This window comes from Castanea sativa, chromosome 4 (assembly GCF_040712315.1).
Source record: "Castanea sativa cultivar Marrone di Chiusa Pesio chromosome 4, ASM4071231v1".
Taxonomy (NCBI): domain Eukaryota; kingdom Viridiplantae; phylum Streptophyta; class Magnoliopsida; order Fagales; family Fagaceae; genus Castanea; species Castanea sativa.
In genome coordinates this window covers 43510826-43524733 of record NC_134016.1, presented here as the reverse complement: position 1 = coordinate 43524733, position 13908 = coordinate 43510826, and the positions used below count along the sequence as shown (strand labels likewise).

Below are 13908 nucleotides of genomic sequence, written 5' to 3'. Positions count from 1 at the left end.
CTAGGGTTTTTGGTGTACTACCGACTCCCTTAATTTACTGTCCTGGGTACTAGAACCAATGTTGTGTTAGCAACATGGGTGGTTGATGTCTTCCTTATTTTCTCACTATTTTTGTCTTTTGAGGTTTCCCTAAAAAAGTCCCCAATTGACCTTCTTCTTTGAGGAGGTTCTAAGAGTTGCCTTTTAATCTTCTTTTCCTAAAACTTCTAGATGCTCCTTTTTAGGTCCACCTTTTTGGTTGCTTCACCTTTTGTCATTTTCTCTAAATGGGCAGATTTCTTTATTAGGCTGAAAGATTTCCAACCACCTTCCTTCATGGTCCACCTTCTTGCGTTCCCCAATGTACTAGACTTTTTTTCATGAAGTGTTGATTCCTAAGTCATCAACCCTTTTTTGAATCATAGGCGGCTGATGGGACATGCCTATCTACGTTCCTTGTGTCCATGAGCATGCTCCCTTGAGCTGTCCTAATCCTAGCTGATCCCTTTCTGCATTTCCTAAGGATCCCAGGTTTCTGGGAGTCCCAAGGTATCCTAGTCTAGTCCCAATCTGGGCTTTCCAGGAAATTTTCCTCACAAAGGCTAGTCTGAGCTTCCTTTTTCCTTTTCCTTTCTTTTCAAAGGCTCAAAGCTTGATCATTCATGGGTTTGGGTCTCCTCTTGCTTATTTTAAGTGGGCCTTGGTTGGCGGATTAGGCCTTGCATTTCTTTGAGGGCCCCCTTGGGTTTTAGATTTCAATATTTGTGATGTTTTAGGCCTCAACACAATACTTGTAATATTTTGGACCTTAATAAAGTTTTAGACCTAAATTAAAGAATTTCATAGTTTTAATGGTTAAACCTCATTTTTTATTTTTTATTTTTTTTACTTTTATCAATTTTTATGCGGTTGACTAAATTTGATTGAGCTTCAATTGAAATTTAGCCATGTAATTAGATTAATTTTGATGTTATATTTAAAATCATGAAATTCCGTGTAATTTGATTAGTGATGGATGAAAATTAGAGTTGGTTGGAATGAGATTTCATTAATTGAATGGAATTATTAGTATTGCATTTTAATTTTGGAAATAGTACATAATTTCCTATGGAAAGTGTGCTAAGATTTTGGTGTAAGTTTCATGGAAAATTGGTACTAAATATATTATTTGAGTTTAAAATTTTTTTTTTTAAAATTTTATTTGAGCATGCCATTAAGTTTTGAGTAGGGGTGTCCAAACTCGACGAACACCAGACGAACTAACGCTCCCATCGTTCGTCAATGGGTTTCTGCCTCCAAAGAACTGACGTCGGTGGGTCGAGTGGTGGGTTTTCTTCTCCAAAACCCGAGCCACCCAACTCAACCGATGCTATATACGAAATCTGGCCAACTCTAGCAAGATCAAGCTTAGATCCGGCGAGATCTTGACTAGATTTGGTGAGATTTAGCCAGATCTAACCAAATCCCAGTAGATTTTAGAGAGTTTTTGCAGATTTCGGCCATTTCAGAGTAGATTTCGACAATTGTTTTTTGTTTGCAAACTTCGGTGATGTTTGTAGGTTCCAACGACTTTTACCACCGATCAAATTGACCTGAGCACCATCTGAACCCGAAACCGAATCAACTGATTGATGTTGGCGGTTGATTTTGGGTCCCTCTGTCCTCCACCTGACACCGGCGGGTTAGGTTCGGGTTGAGTCCAAAACCAAACCAACCCTGACCTATGGACTGGCCTAATTTTGAGCATTGCTTAAGGCATTTAACTGATTTTCTTAAACTGCATGTCTTATTTTTATCTAGGTCCACATTTGGTCCTTTATTTTTATCAAGTCATACATGTGACTTAATAATGGGTCAATTTAATTTCTTTTTATGAATGAGCATGTCAAGTTTTATTCATCATTGTTGATTTAAAGTATAATTCTTTAAGTGCATTGCAGTCCAAATTCTAATTCAGTGAGTTAAGGTCTATTCCAATTGCTAGTAAATTTTCAGTGACCTTAAAAGTCATCACATTTTTATCAATTTCCATTCCTATTCTACATTCCCTAAACCCTAATACTATGGAAGGGGGAAGGAAAAAGCTAAGAAGAGAAAAGCAGGGGAAGGTAAATCATTTCTACTGTTTGGTAACTTTGGTTGTTCAAGAGAAAAGAAAAATTGACGAGGAGGAGTGCTGCTTTTACCATGGAGCCCACTGTTTTGGTATCAACTCAATTTGGGCAGAAATGACAGGAAAGAATAGAACTAATTTTCTAGGGTACACCATTTTATTTTGTAAATGACTAATATATCCTTCACACTTCTAAGAAATTACAAGGGTAGTAATATATGAATTTCCCCATCATTAATGAGGGCATAAAGGTAAAAGCATGCAATTTTCCTTTCTCCCAAGAAATTATAAGGAACTTTCTACTAAAAAAAAAGAAATTATAAGGACTTCATGCTGAACAAGTAATGTGATGTACCATTTTAGTAAAAAACTTACACTTGTTTAAAATGGTGGAAGTTTAAATAAAAACTGAATATTGACTCAACAATTTTAAATAGGTAGAAATATTTTACTGAAATAGTGAACAAATGACGTGGTCCACTATAAAAGCTGTATAATTACTCCCCTTATAAAAACCAAACAAATGAGAGATAGAGGATTTTTTTTTAAATAACTATAAAAGCCAAATAATTTTATCAGTTAGCAATGTTTTTAAACTATTTACAACACTAACAATTCGAGTCTCTTGGACTCGATTTCACTGTAGCAAATCGAGTCCTATAGACTTGATTTCCATGAGGTGCGTAGCTGAGGTGGATTGAAAAAATCCACGTGGAACTTGAGTTTCTAAGACTTGAGTTCCCTCCAGAAAAAACCCATAACACCTAACGTAGAAAACCTAAAACAGTAGAAATCACCAACGCAGAAAATGCAGCAACCAGAAAATAGAAATCACCAACGCAGAAACCTAGAACAGCCAGAAACCAGAAAATGTAGCAACCCAGAATAGCATAGAACAGATCAACCAAAAAAGAAAAAAACTCAGAACATCAACCCCAAAAAAATATAAAATGAATCAAGAGACAAACCAAACCAGAAAACACAGAAAACAGACCTTTGGTGCCGAGATCAACAAACCCAAGCCGCTCTGGTGTCGAGATCGTCAAACCCATGGCACTTCGGTGCTGAGATCGTGAATTTTGAGTTTGGGTTTTTGCTCCGATTTCGAGATCGTGATTTTTGGGTTTGAGATTTTGAGAAAAGGGTTTGGGTGTTTGAGGAAGGAGAAGAAGAAGGAAGAACTGTCTGGAGAAGAACTGTCTTGGGACAGCAGATGGAGAAAGAACCAAAAAAAAGAAAGGAGAAAAAGAACGGAGGATGCCCGCACACAAAAAAGAGAAATAGAAAGGAGAGAAAGAACTGTTTATAGGAACTCGAGTCTCTTAGACTCGAGTTTCAAGTAGATGCCCATGTTAGATGCCCCACACATAAATAGAGTCTCTTGAACTTGATTTGCAACCGTGAAATAGAGTCTAACAAACTCGAATTGCTAGTTTCCTAAATAGTTTGAAAACGTTACTAACTAATAATATTATTTTGCTTTTATAGTTATTTAAAAAAAAATTCCAGAGATAGAACTTTCACATTTTCTTTTATCTTTTCTTTCTTATATCCAAACACAATTAAAGGAAATATTTTCTACTCTCTTTCCCTTCCCTTCCTCTTTCTCTTTCCCGGTCTACAACCAAGCATAGCGTAAGGGAACTTTATATATTCATCTTTTTCTAAGAGAGGACGGGCGAATCAGCCCAGCGCAGGCACAGCACAAACCCAAAGAAAATATCTCCCTTTGTCCCAACGGCTGGTCCCTTCATCTTTTAAGGGCTTTCACTGTCCAGCATCCACCTAAAACCTCTAACATAACCCCCAAAATACCCACTGAAAAAAAAATCCACATGAGAAAGAACCATGAAACACCATCACATGAGCTCCTCAAAGAAACACCCAAAAACCTTCCCTGCATAACCCAAAATACCCAGAAAAATCCCTCCTTTTCACCTACCCAAAATTGCAAACAGCCTGCCTCAATAGCTGCAATTACTCCAATCCCTTTAGAGCTCCAAAAATAGAGCCTAAACAACCCAGAAAAAATCCATCATTTTTCCAGCCCAAAGACAGAACAAAAAAAAAAAAAAAAACAAGAAGGCTTCTTCCTTTTTCACATACCGAAAGCCTCACAGAGTTACAACAAAACACAGCCAAAATCCGGTACAACAGCCATTTTCCAACTAACCAAAAACCCTCAAAAGAGAACCCTTTTCCCCAGTCCAAAAACACAGAAAGCTACATCCTTTTTCCATAAAACCAAAAAAAATCCCTAAAGGCCAGCTCCCTTTTCCATTTACGCAGCAAATACAGTCAGTTTCAAGCAGCAACCAACAACAACAAAACAGCAGCAACAGACAGCAAACCTATGAAGCACGGGTGCGTTTCGGGATTCGGGTGCGGGTGCGGGACTCGGCAATTTTTGAAAAAGTAGGGTGCAGGTGCGGCGGGGTGCAGCGATTAAAAAATTATTAAAAATATTTTTATTTATATTTTTAATATATTGCTAAATATACTTTTTTCACATTATATAAATATATACCAAATTTAAGAGCAATGGTAAATAATAACTAGAATACAGAGAATAGGAGAGAGCCTAGCTGAAGAGTGAAGGTAGAGAGTGGGAGAGAGGCTCAAGAAAAATGACGAGTGAGAGGGTTGGGTCTTGGTTTTTTTCCAAATGGTGCGTTTGCACCTTTTTTTTTTTTTTTTTTTTTTTTTCTTCAGCCATACGCACCTGTTGTTGTTGTTGTTGTTTTTTTTTTTTTTTGAATTTCGGCCGGTATCGGCCGATTTCACCCGATACGGACCGACCGATTCGGGCCGAATCAGCGCGAATCGGCCCGATTTCGCGCGCGTCGGCCCGAATCGCGCCGAAAAAAATGATTTTTTATTTACTGACGCGGCACGGACGCGCAGGCAGTGGCGTCGCCCGCGCGTCGCCGCGTCCGGGCCCAAACGCCGCACCCGTGCTTCATAGCAGCAAACAAGCTAGGAAATAGAGAGACAAGCAGAAAAACAAAGAAGCCGAGCAGCATCCAACAGGTTCATAACAAAGCCTTGTTCTTTTTTTTATTATTATGCATTTCATTTACCCTTTTGGATTCAAAGACTAACTCTGCTCTGTGTCTAATATCAGGCAACACTCAGCATGGAACCACAAACAAAAGAGAATGGAAAAACAGAGAACAACAGAAAGAAATGGGTAGCATCTTCTACTTCCCATCTCATTTTCATGCTATGCTTTTATTTTTTTTTGGAAATGCATGCTCCCATGTTAATGGTAGTACCTCAAGTGTAAATATGAGCACAAGACACACACAGACGGCTACTACACATGTTCATTCATACTGTCATACATACATACACATCGGATTTCAAACACATCTGAAACAATCTCAAAACCCCACATCAGAAAATACCAATTTTGAATGACGGGGTTAAAGAAAAAGAAAAAGAAAATTAAAAGAAAATAAGGAGATGGGATAAGGTGGTGAGGTGTCAAAATGTTGTTGTTGTACTAGAGGTGAGTTAGGTCCTGATTGGTAGAAGTAGTTTTATTAGAATAAGGTGGACTGGGTCAAGTCTGGTCCAAACCGTGAACCCAGGCCCAAAGCTCAGCCTGGGCCCAATCTGATCAACCAATCCCAACCCGAAACCTTGAAGCCCACTCAATGGAAAAAATCCAGCTCTAAGCCTTCAGCCCATCTGAACCCAATTGCACCAGCCCAAACCTCAATCACCCTTAGACCAAAACCTCCATTCCAATTAAAATTGCAAGCCCAACTGGAAAATTCACTCAAGCTTACAACAAGCCCAACCCGTGACCCAACCAACTCAAGCATCTTTCAAAAATTACAAACCAACCCAAGCCAATTACACCCTCCAGCTTCCTTATCTACCAACCATAAATATACGTACCCACTTTAGAGCTATAAAATTACAAGAAAGATAGGTAGATAGAACTAGCTTGGAGCTTAAATATATTAGTCACTGCTAGCCTACTTACACCATATCATTGCAGTCCAAGGAGTAGAAGAGTATTCAATCCAGCTAGTAGGACCCCAATCCATATGGGTACTTTGAAGAGTGTGTCAATTTGAGATATTTGGCTCTTCCATCTTATTAAACCACATGCATAGTGATTTTTATTTTAGACATAGAATATACATTTATTAAAATGACAAAAAAAACAGTACAAATAGATGTGAAAAGAAAACAATTCAAACACCACCATAAATTAGTAAATAAATCATTTAAAAGAAAAAAAAGGGAGTACATTAAAAATCACTTTTTTTTTTTTAATAATTCAAAAATAAAGAAGAAGAGATTTGAAAAAATAAAAACAAAAACTAAGAAAAAAAAAAGTGAGAATAGAATTTAGAAGAAAGGAAACTGCAAAAAAGAGAGAGAAATGTTTAAGTCTTGATAAGGGGGAAAAAAGGCGAAGAAAAAAAGAAGTGAAATCATTGGGCTTAGTGGTCCTATTTTATAGTTAAAAAAAAAAAAAAAAAAAACCAGTGTCTTTATTTTTTATATATAATTTTTATTTCGAGAATCTAATTTATCTATACTACTATTTAAGGGACTTTCACTGTTTGGATGAGATTTTTTTGTTCTAAAATACTCCTACATCCCTATGTTTAAGTGGAGACAAAACTAAAGGGCAATCCGGTAAAAATACAATCTTAACTTCCACTAAACCATTGCTTAAAAAATAGAGTCACTCTTCTATTGATTTTCAAATTTATTTATCCACTTATAAATTAGATTCTCAAAATAAAAATTATATATATAATAAAAAACATAGATTTTTTTTTTGCTACTTCCACTAAAAAAAAGAAAGCCGTGCATGTGATGAGGCTAGTAAGTAAATAAAACAATTTGAAAATCAATAGAAGAGTGACCCTATTTTTTAGGCAATGTTTTAGTAGGAGTTACGATTGTATTTTTATCGGATTGTCCTATAGTTTTGTCTCTACTTAAACATAAGGGTGTTGGGGTGTTTTTGAACCAAAATAATGAGGATCCCACACAGGAAAAGCCACTTAAATAGTAGTATAGATAATTAAGAGTTGAACTAATAAATATTGAAAAAGTCGCATCTTATTACTAACTTATTTCTTCTTAAATTAATTTGATTTGGTATCAAAAGAAAATCATTCTAAATGTAAGTACTAAAAGTCAAACTATTCTTAGTATAATTACCTTTTGAGATCATTCACCACCAATAATTTGATAGCAGATTTAAGTATTGAAATTCATTATCTTCAACTTTGATCAATCTCTAATCATATCCTTTTTCTCCAAAATATCTTCCTCAAGAATTATGGAATTTGAAAACCTCTTAACTATTCTTGACTCTTTATTCTACCAATAAAATTGCGTGGGGTTGAAGTTTTAAATTTTTTTTATTGGTCAGATGAGGTATGCCTTCGTAGATGCTCTTAATATGTTACAACTCAAAAACTAAATTTATTATTAAAAAAAATAGTAGACTAAAAAAAAGAGTTAATTGTGGCAAAAATAAAAATGAAAAAACGATATGAAATAGAAAAACTAAAATGCATAACTAAAGTAATGGTTATCAACCAACAATGCAACATGCAACAACCAGTGGTTGACGAGAGTGTGAGTGGATTATGTTGTCTTCATCTCTTTCAACTGATCGATATTATACTATTTTGGAAGGACTTTTCAAAAGAGTTGTATACATTGATGGTTATCGGCATATCTGAAGTGATTTGAAGTGATGAAGAATATATAATCTGCTCACTCTCTCATAAGCCATTAGTTGTTGTGGACCTGTGGTGTTGGTTGGTGGGGACCTTACTTTAGTTATGTTTCCAATATGATGTATGTGCATTTTAACTCTTTAGTTCATATAGATTTTTTCATATAATTTTTTTTGTCACAATTAACTTTTCTAATCTTCTATTTTTTTTAATAGATTTAGATTTTGTGTTCTAACATGTTAGCATCACAGGTATTTATGGTGGTGTACCATATTCATTGATTGTTGAAAATCTTAAAAAACTTAGACGTCACGCAATTTTAGTGATAGATATGGAATAAAAAATAATAAAGAAGTTTTTAAATTTTGTAAGTATTGAAAGAAATATTGGAGAGAATGGATATGATTATATATTGAGAAATGATCAAACATTGGAGTGATGTGATGGGTTTCAATACTTAAATTTAATTTATTAGTGAATAATGGTGACTTCATCTTTAAAAAAAATTTAATTAATTTTGAATTAAAGAAAAAGCAAATAAATCTTTATTTTTTATAATTTACTTTCTATTATTTATTAGATGCTAGACTTTTGTATCCGTAGCAAAGCAAATATAAAAGGTATTGAGCTGTTTGTTGCAATAGTTTGCACCTCTTACTATCTTATGTTTGCTTTTCGTTGCTGCTATATATATAAAAGCCCAGCAAGTATCTAATACATAGGGTCTGTTTGGATAAAAGTTATTGCTAAAAACTGAAAACTGAAAATACTGTAGTAAAATAATTTTTAAATGTGTGAATAGTACCGTGAGACCCATTTTTAATAAAAAAATTCTGTAAAGTAAAGTGAAGTTTTTGGGTCCCATAAACAGTACACGGGACCCACAAATGTGCTGAAAGTCAGCAAAATGAGGCTACTATTCATGCACAGTAACATAAACAGTAGCCTTGTCCCCCTTGACCCGTGCTGTTGCAGCAGAAGAAGAAGAAAAAAAAAAAAAAAACAAAAAACTCAGACGCAGACGCGGAAGAAGCTGTATCCAAACTCAGCCATAATATGAAGTGATTTTGGCCATGAATGATTTATTTTATTTAAAAAAAAAAAATTAATGAAAATTTTTTGGAAGATGAAAGCCAGTATTTGATTACCGGTGTGTTGGAAGAGATGAAAGAACGTATAATATGCCCACACTCTTGTTTGGTGGGTTTTTGGTTGACTTGTTTGGTGGGTTGATGGTCAACAACCATTATTTTTGATATTTTTCTAATGTGTATAATTTTTTTTTCCTAGTCATCTATTTTATTTTATTATTGTTTTTTTTATAATAGATTTATTTTTATTGTTCTAACTTGTTAATATCATTGGGTATTTATGAATGTGTAACTCACATTAAAAAACATGAAAAAGGTTGTACCGACTTGTACTACACAATTTTAGTAGTGGGTTACGGAGTTTAAAAGGGTAAATAAGTGTTTCAATTTTGAAACACATGGGAAGATGTTTTGGACAAAATGGATATGTACACTAAGGGGTGAAACATAGATGGAAGTTATGGGTTTCAACGTTCATATCTCCATCTGTGTTTCGTCCCTCAGTATATATCCGAATCTATCTTCTTGATTTGAGCCACTTTCTTTGGTATTGTCTTAATAGGAACATTGGTATCCAAGATTAGTTGTTTTGGTGTAATTTTTGTTTTTTTTTTTTTGAGGGAGGTTACAAGTTGGATGCTATCATCCGAATGAAATGGGATGAGATCTTCTTGATCTTCACCAATTTCTTTGGTATTGTCTTAATAGGAGCATTGGTATCTAAGATTATTTGTTTTGGTGTACATTTTTGATTTTTGCTTTTTTTGTCAAAAAATGATTTCATCTTCCCTTGTTTGTTTGGTTGCGACCCAAAAAATAATTTTCTCACATTTGGTTGCACTGAATTTCCCAGTGATAAGAGATGGAAATGATATTTAACATGTTTTTTCTTTTTATATAAAGAAGAACAAATAATGTCAAACTTACCCCCCATTGTTAGCTACAAATTCCTTATATTGCAGTCTTTTTGTTGATAAGTAGGTGACTCATGTGAGATGAAACTCACAAATAGTCTGAAAATAAGCCAAGTTATATAAAATAAATAGGTGATTCATTTGGAAATTGAAACTCATAATAGTAGGAAAATTAAGTAATAAACTGGTTAATAAGTGCATTCTAAATGAACACTAAATCTTAATATAATATGATTACATAATTAAAAGAAATGTTGCTGTATACTTGAAAAAATGTCTGAACACCCTTTTGTAAAAAAAAAAAAAAAAATTGTCGCCGTAGTAGATTAGATTTTCTAGCCCAACTTTTCAGATTGCTACCAAAAAGGTATCTAATAAGGCGACAGGGCAATCCAGATCCTTATCCTTAACAAAATTAGTAAATACGTTTCGTAAAAACAACGCAAAGGTTGTAATAGAATAGTTCTAGAAACGATGAAATAGAATCTCAAAAAAAAAAAAAAAAAAAAAAAGAAATCTACGCAATAATTAAACAAACCAAACTTCCGTGTCTCTCTCTTACTGTATATGGTTGACCAGCTTAGCTAGTTATCCAAAAAAAATCAGCCTTCATTTCGTTGCCAGCAAACAGTTTCAAAATTTAACACCTGTGGTTCTTGTAGCTTTGCCACCGAAAAATCACACCAAAGAAGCTTCCAACACCTGTTCTCTCTAACCTCTTTCTCTCTCATACAAATAAAGAGATATGGGATCGGTTTTCAGCTCAAAAATGAGCAAAGAAGAGCTAGAAATGGCGTTGAACAAGGCTAAGGAGATTGTGTCTTCCAATCCTGTTATTGTCTTCAGGTTTTTGTGTTTTCTTTTATACCTCTTTCCATCATAAATGCACACTCTATTTAACTAGATATATATATATTGTTCACTACCCGATAAAGTTATATATTCTTCACTACCGGATAAAGTTTGAGCTTTTAGCAATTCTGAATCTATGTTTTTTTTGGAACTGGATGATGGGTATTTTCAAAATTTTTTTTTTTTAAATTTTAATGTTTAGAACGAGAATTTCCATCTAAGAATATGCTTATATTGTTAGAGAAAGTGGGTTCATGCGGCACAATAGTTGTGGTCATATTATAAATGATATAGTCATATTCTTTTGAGTATTGTGAACAATGGGTCAAGTCTTGGAAAGCTAATTATAGTTTGATTTGTTGGGGTGTCTACTTTTGATTTCTTTTCACATTCACATCAGTTTTTGTTTCTGCAATGCCAATAACTGTAAATGTTTGTCACTGCTTTCATTTTTTATTTTTTATTTTTATATATATTGTCACTGCCTTCATTATATGAGGGCTTGGTTTTAGTTATCTTCAGATTCTGTTATTCTCTGTAGCTATGTACTAATTGGGTTTGGTATTCATAAAATCGCAGTAAAACTTACTGTGGCTATTGCAAGAGGGTCAAGCAGCTGTTCATACAGCTAGGAGCAAGTTACAAGATTATTGAGCTGGATGAGGAACGTAAGTGTTTCATATTACTCTTGTAATATCTCTATTTCTGTAGGCTGTAGCTATAGTAATAACATGTCCTGGTTGATACTTAATTATTCCATTGCTGCCTTTGTTATGAAATGTCCTTTCCATGTGTTACCTTGCTATCTTACAATGCTTGTTATGAAATGTCCTTTCTATATGTTACCTTGCTATCTTACAATGCACTATGTGAGAATTTTAGACTTAAGAATTTTGTTTAACAATTATTATACATGTTTCATTTAATGGAATACATTATAGCAGCTGTGGTTGTTAAAATAGAGTTATAAGTTACACTATATAGATTCTGAGTTGTGTGATATTTATGCAATCGTTTGCAAACATGTTGAGTTCTTCAAAGCTCATTCTCTAATAGCAAAATGAGAGTACAAATACTTGACACTAATCGGAATGTTCTGAACATTAAGTATTGTTCAATTACTATCATATACTTGCATCCATTTTATTCTTACCTGCGCGATCAATTTAAATATCCATATTGAGCTACTCTGTGCGTGTGGATTGGTACCACCTGCACCCCCATGTTTTTTTTTACAAATAATTCAACGTTGAGAAAGGGGGATATTTTATTACTATATATAATTCAATGTTAAAGAATGGGGATTAATACTCTAGACGTGTTCATTGAAAATATCAGGAAGTATTAATTGAGCTACAAGACTCTTGAAAGCCTGCTAGGTTTTGAACCCTTTCCACCTCATTATAAGAGGGACTAGCTCAAATGACCTATCCGCCTCTCTATTTTCATAACAATGAGATACTAAGGGCACGTTTGGTTTAGAGGTGACTCAGTTTTCATAACTCAGTTTTCAAAACGTATAACTCTAACTCAAAACTCATAACTCTCTACTCAAACCTCATCTTCACTCAAAAATTGCAAAACGGCTGTTTGGACTCATAACTCAGTTATATATCTCTACAATTTTTTGCTAAAACCGTGGATCCCACCCACTGACACTGCCCAGTGTTATTACTGTTGCTACCCACGCTTCATTAAGAAAAAATCTTCCTCCCTTACTTCTCCCAGGCATCCTCTCACCTCTTTCATTTCTCTGACTCTCTTTTCTATCAATTTTTTTTTTGTCTGTCTCTCTTTCTCTATCTCTCCCCTCTTCACTCTATATCTGATTCTTTTTTTTCCACTCTTCTCCGTTTCTTTCTCAGCTTTTTCAGTCTCTCCCCTTTTCAATTTGTATTTGATTTTTTTTTTCTTTCTTAGTTGTTTTTGGTTGGTTTGAATTGGTGGAGATCGGGTTATGGGTCAGGGTGGAGATCAGGTTTGAGATTGGGTTTTTGAGTTTCAGTTGGTGTTTTGTTGTGGTGGGTTGCTGTGGCAGCACTGGATGGGGCTGGGTTTGTGTTTCGGCAGAGATCGGTTGTGGTGGTGTTGGGTTTGTGTTTCGGTGGTTTTTTGTTGCGTTGGGTTGCTGTGGCAGCGCTGGGTGGGGCTGGGTTTGTGTTTTGGCGGAGATCGGTTGTAATGGTGTTGGGTTTGTGTTTCGGCGGAGATCGGTTGTGGTGGTGCTGGGTTTGTGTTTTGGTGGGTTGCTGTGGTTGTTTTGCAACGGTAATACCAAACAACACTAAACAGACAAGACAACACAGAAGCTTATGAGGCCCACAGAGTCCGAATATTTAACTTAGTGTCACTGAGTTTTGTATCTCAGTTTTTGAAAACACCATTTTTGTGTTTCCTATTTTCATCACTCTAATTCAAAATTTGTGAGCTTTGAGTGACAAAAACCCAAGGTGAAAATCAAGCCAAGCAACCAAACTGGTGTGGGTTCTACGTTTTTTCATCAGGGAGTTATGAGTTTCAGTGATATCACTCAAAACAAGCTTAAACCAAACAGGTTTTAATAGCTATACATTGTACCATATCTTTGAGGAACTTACGTTTTTGATGTATTTCTTTTTGAAGGTGATGGAAGCGACATTCAATCTGCTCTAGCAGAGTGGACTGGTCAGAGGACTGTGCCCAATGTGTTTATTGGGGGAAAACACATTGGGGGCTGTGATAGTAAGCCACCTGTTTCTTTGCTTCTTTTCAGTTTTAATCACAATCAAATGCCTAGACTCTTTGTTATCAAGCCCTAAAAAAAAAAACAATATATAGACTGAATAATTACCCTTTTCTGTATTTTGTTTCCTGTTATTGCAGCTATCATAGAGAAGTACCAGGCAGGTCAGCTTGTTCCCCTTCTCACTGAAGCTGGTGCCATTGCCAATAACTCTGCTCAGCTGTGAATAATGTAGATACCAGATGTTTCTGTGAACAATGTGAAGAGAAGAAACTACAAGCAAGGACAATAGATCACTTACATGTTTGTTTTATAATAACAATAAACCTAGACGCCTAAATGGCTAAATGTTAGTATGTGGTTAAGGAATGAAATATGGTGATCAAGCTCCATGTCTCTTGATGAGTATGGTTGGTGTGCTGTCATGTAAGCAAATATTAGATTAGATACAGTGCTGACAAAGGGAATCTAGTGACTGCACCAAGGGAAACTACTGAAGTCTTCAAAACTAGTGAAT

At 35.1% G+C, this 13908-nt stretch overlaps 1 protein-coding gene and 1 long non-coding RNA gene across 3 annotated transcripts; one reads left to right on the top strand and one right to left on the bottom strand.

Annotated features, from left to right (window-relative positions):
- Window positions 1-3780: 3780 nt before the first annotated feature.
- Window positions 3781-5539, bottom strand: LOC142631576 (uncharacterized). Its single transcript, XR_012843635.1, has 2 exons — window positions 5066-5539; window positions 3781-4443 (listed from the first exon to the last, which is right to left on the bottom strand). It is a non-coding gene; the product is annotated as an uncharacterized LOC142631576 (long non-coding RNA).
- LOC142631575 (glutaredoxin) lies at window positions 5071-13781 on the top strand. 2 transcript variants are annotated; one of them, XM_075805772.1, is made up of 5 exons: window positions 5071-5122; window positions 5217-5282; window positions 11249-11337; window positions 13292-13390; window positions 13532-13781. In XM_075805772.1, exons 2-5 carry the CDS (start codon window positions 5251-5253, stop codon window positions 13615-13617), a joined length of 306 nt encoding a protein of 101 aa, XP_075661887.1. In that variant the 5' UTR covers window positions 5071-5122; window positions 5217-5250; the 3' UTR covers window positions 13618-13781. The 2 variants fall into 2 exon arrangements, with proteins under 2 accessions (XP_075661887.1, XP_075661886.1); XM_075805771.1 differs by lacking the exons at window positions 5071-5122; window positions 5217-5282 and adding an exon at window positions 10417-10663.
- Window positions 13782-13908: the final 127 nt, after the last annotated feature.

Bases quoted from the DNA above. Each gene is read 5' to 3' on its own strand.
- LOC142631575 (XM_075805771.1), top strand. From the start codon at position 10,563: ATGGGATCGGTTTTCAGCTCAAAAATGAGCAAAGAAGAGCTAGAAATG. The intron at 11,338-13,291 runs GTAAGTGTTTCA...TTCTTTTTGAAG, and splicing joins TATTGAGCTGGATGAGGAAC to GTGATGGAAGCGACATTCAA. The intron at 13,391-13,531 runs GTAAGCCACCTG...CTGTTATTGCAG, and splicing joins ACACATTGGGGGCTGTGATA to CTATCATAGAGAAGTACCAG.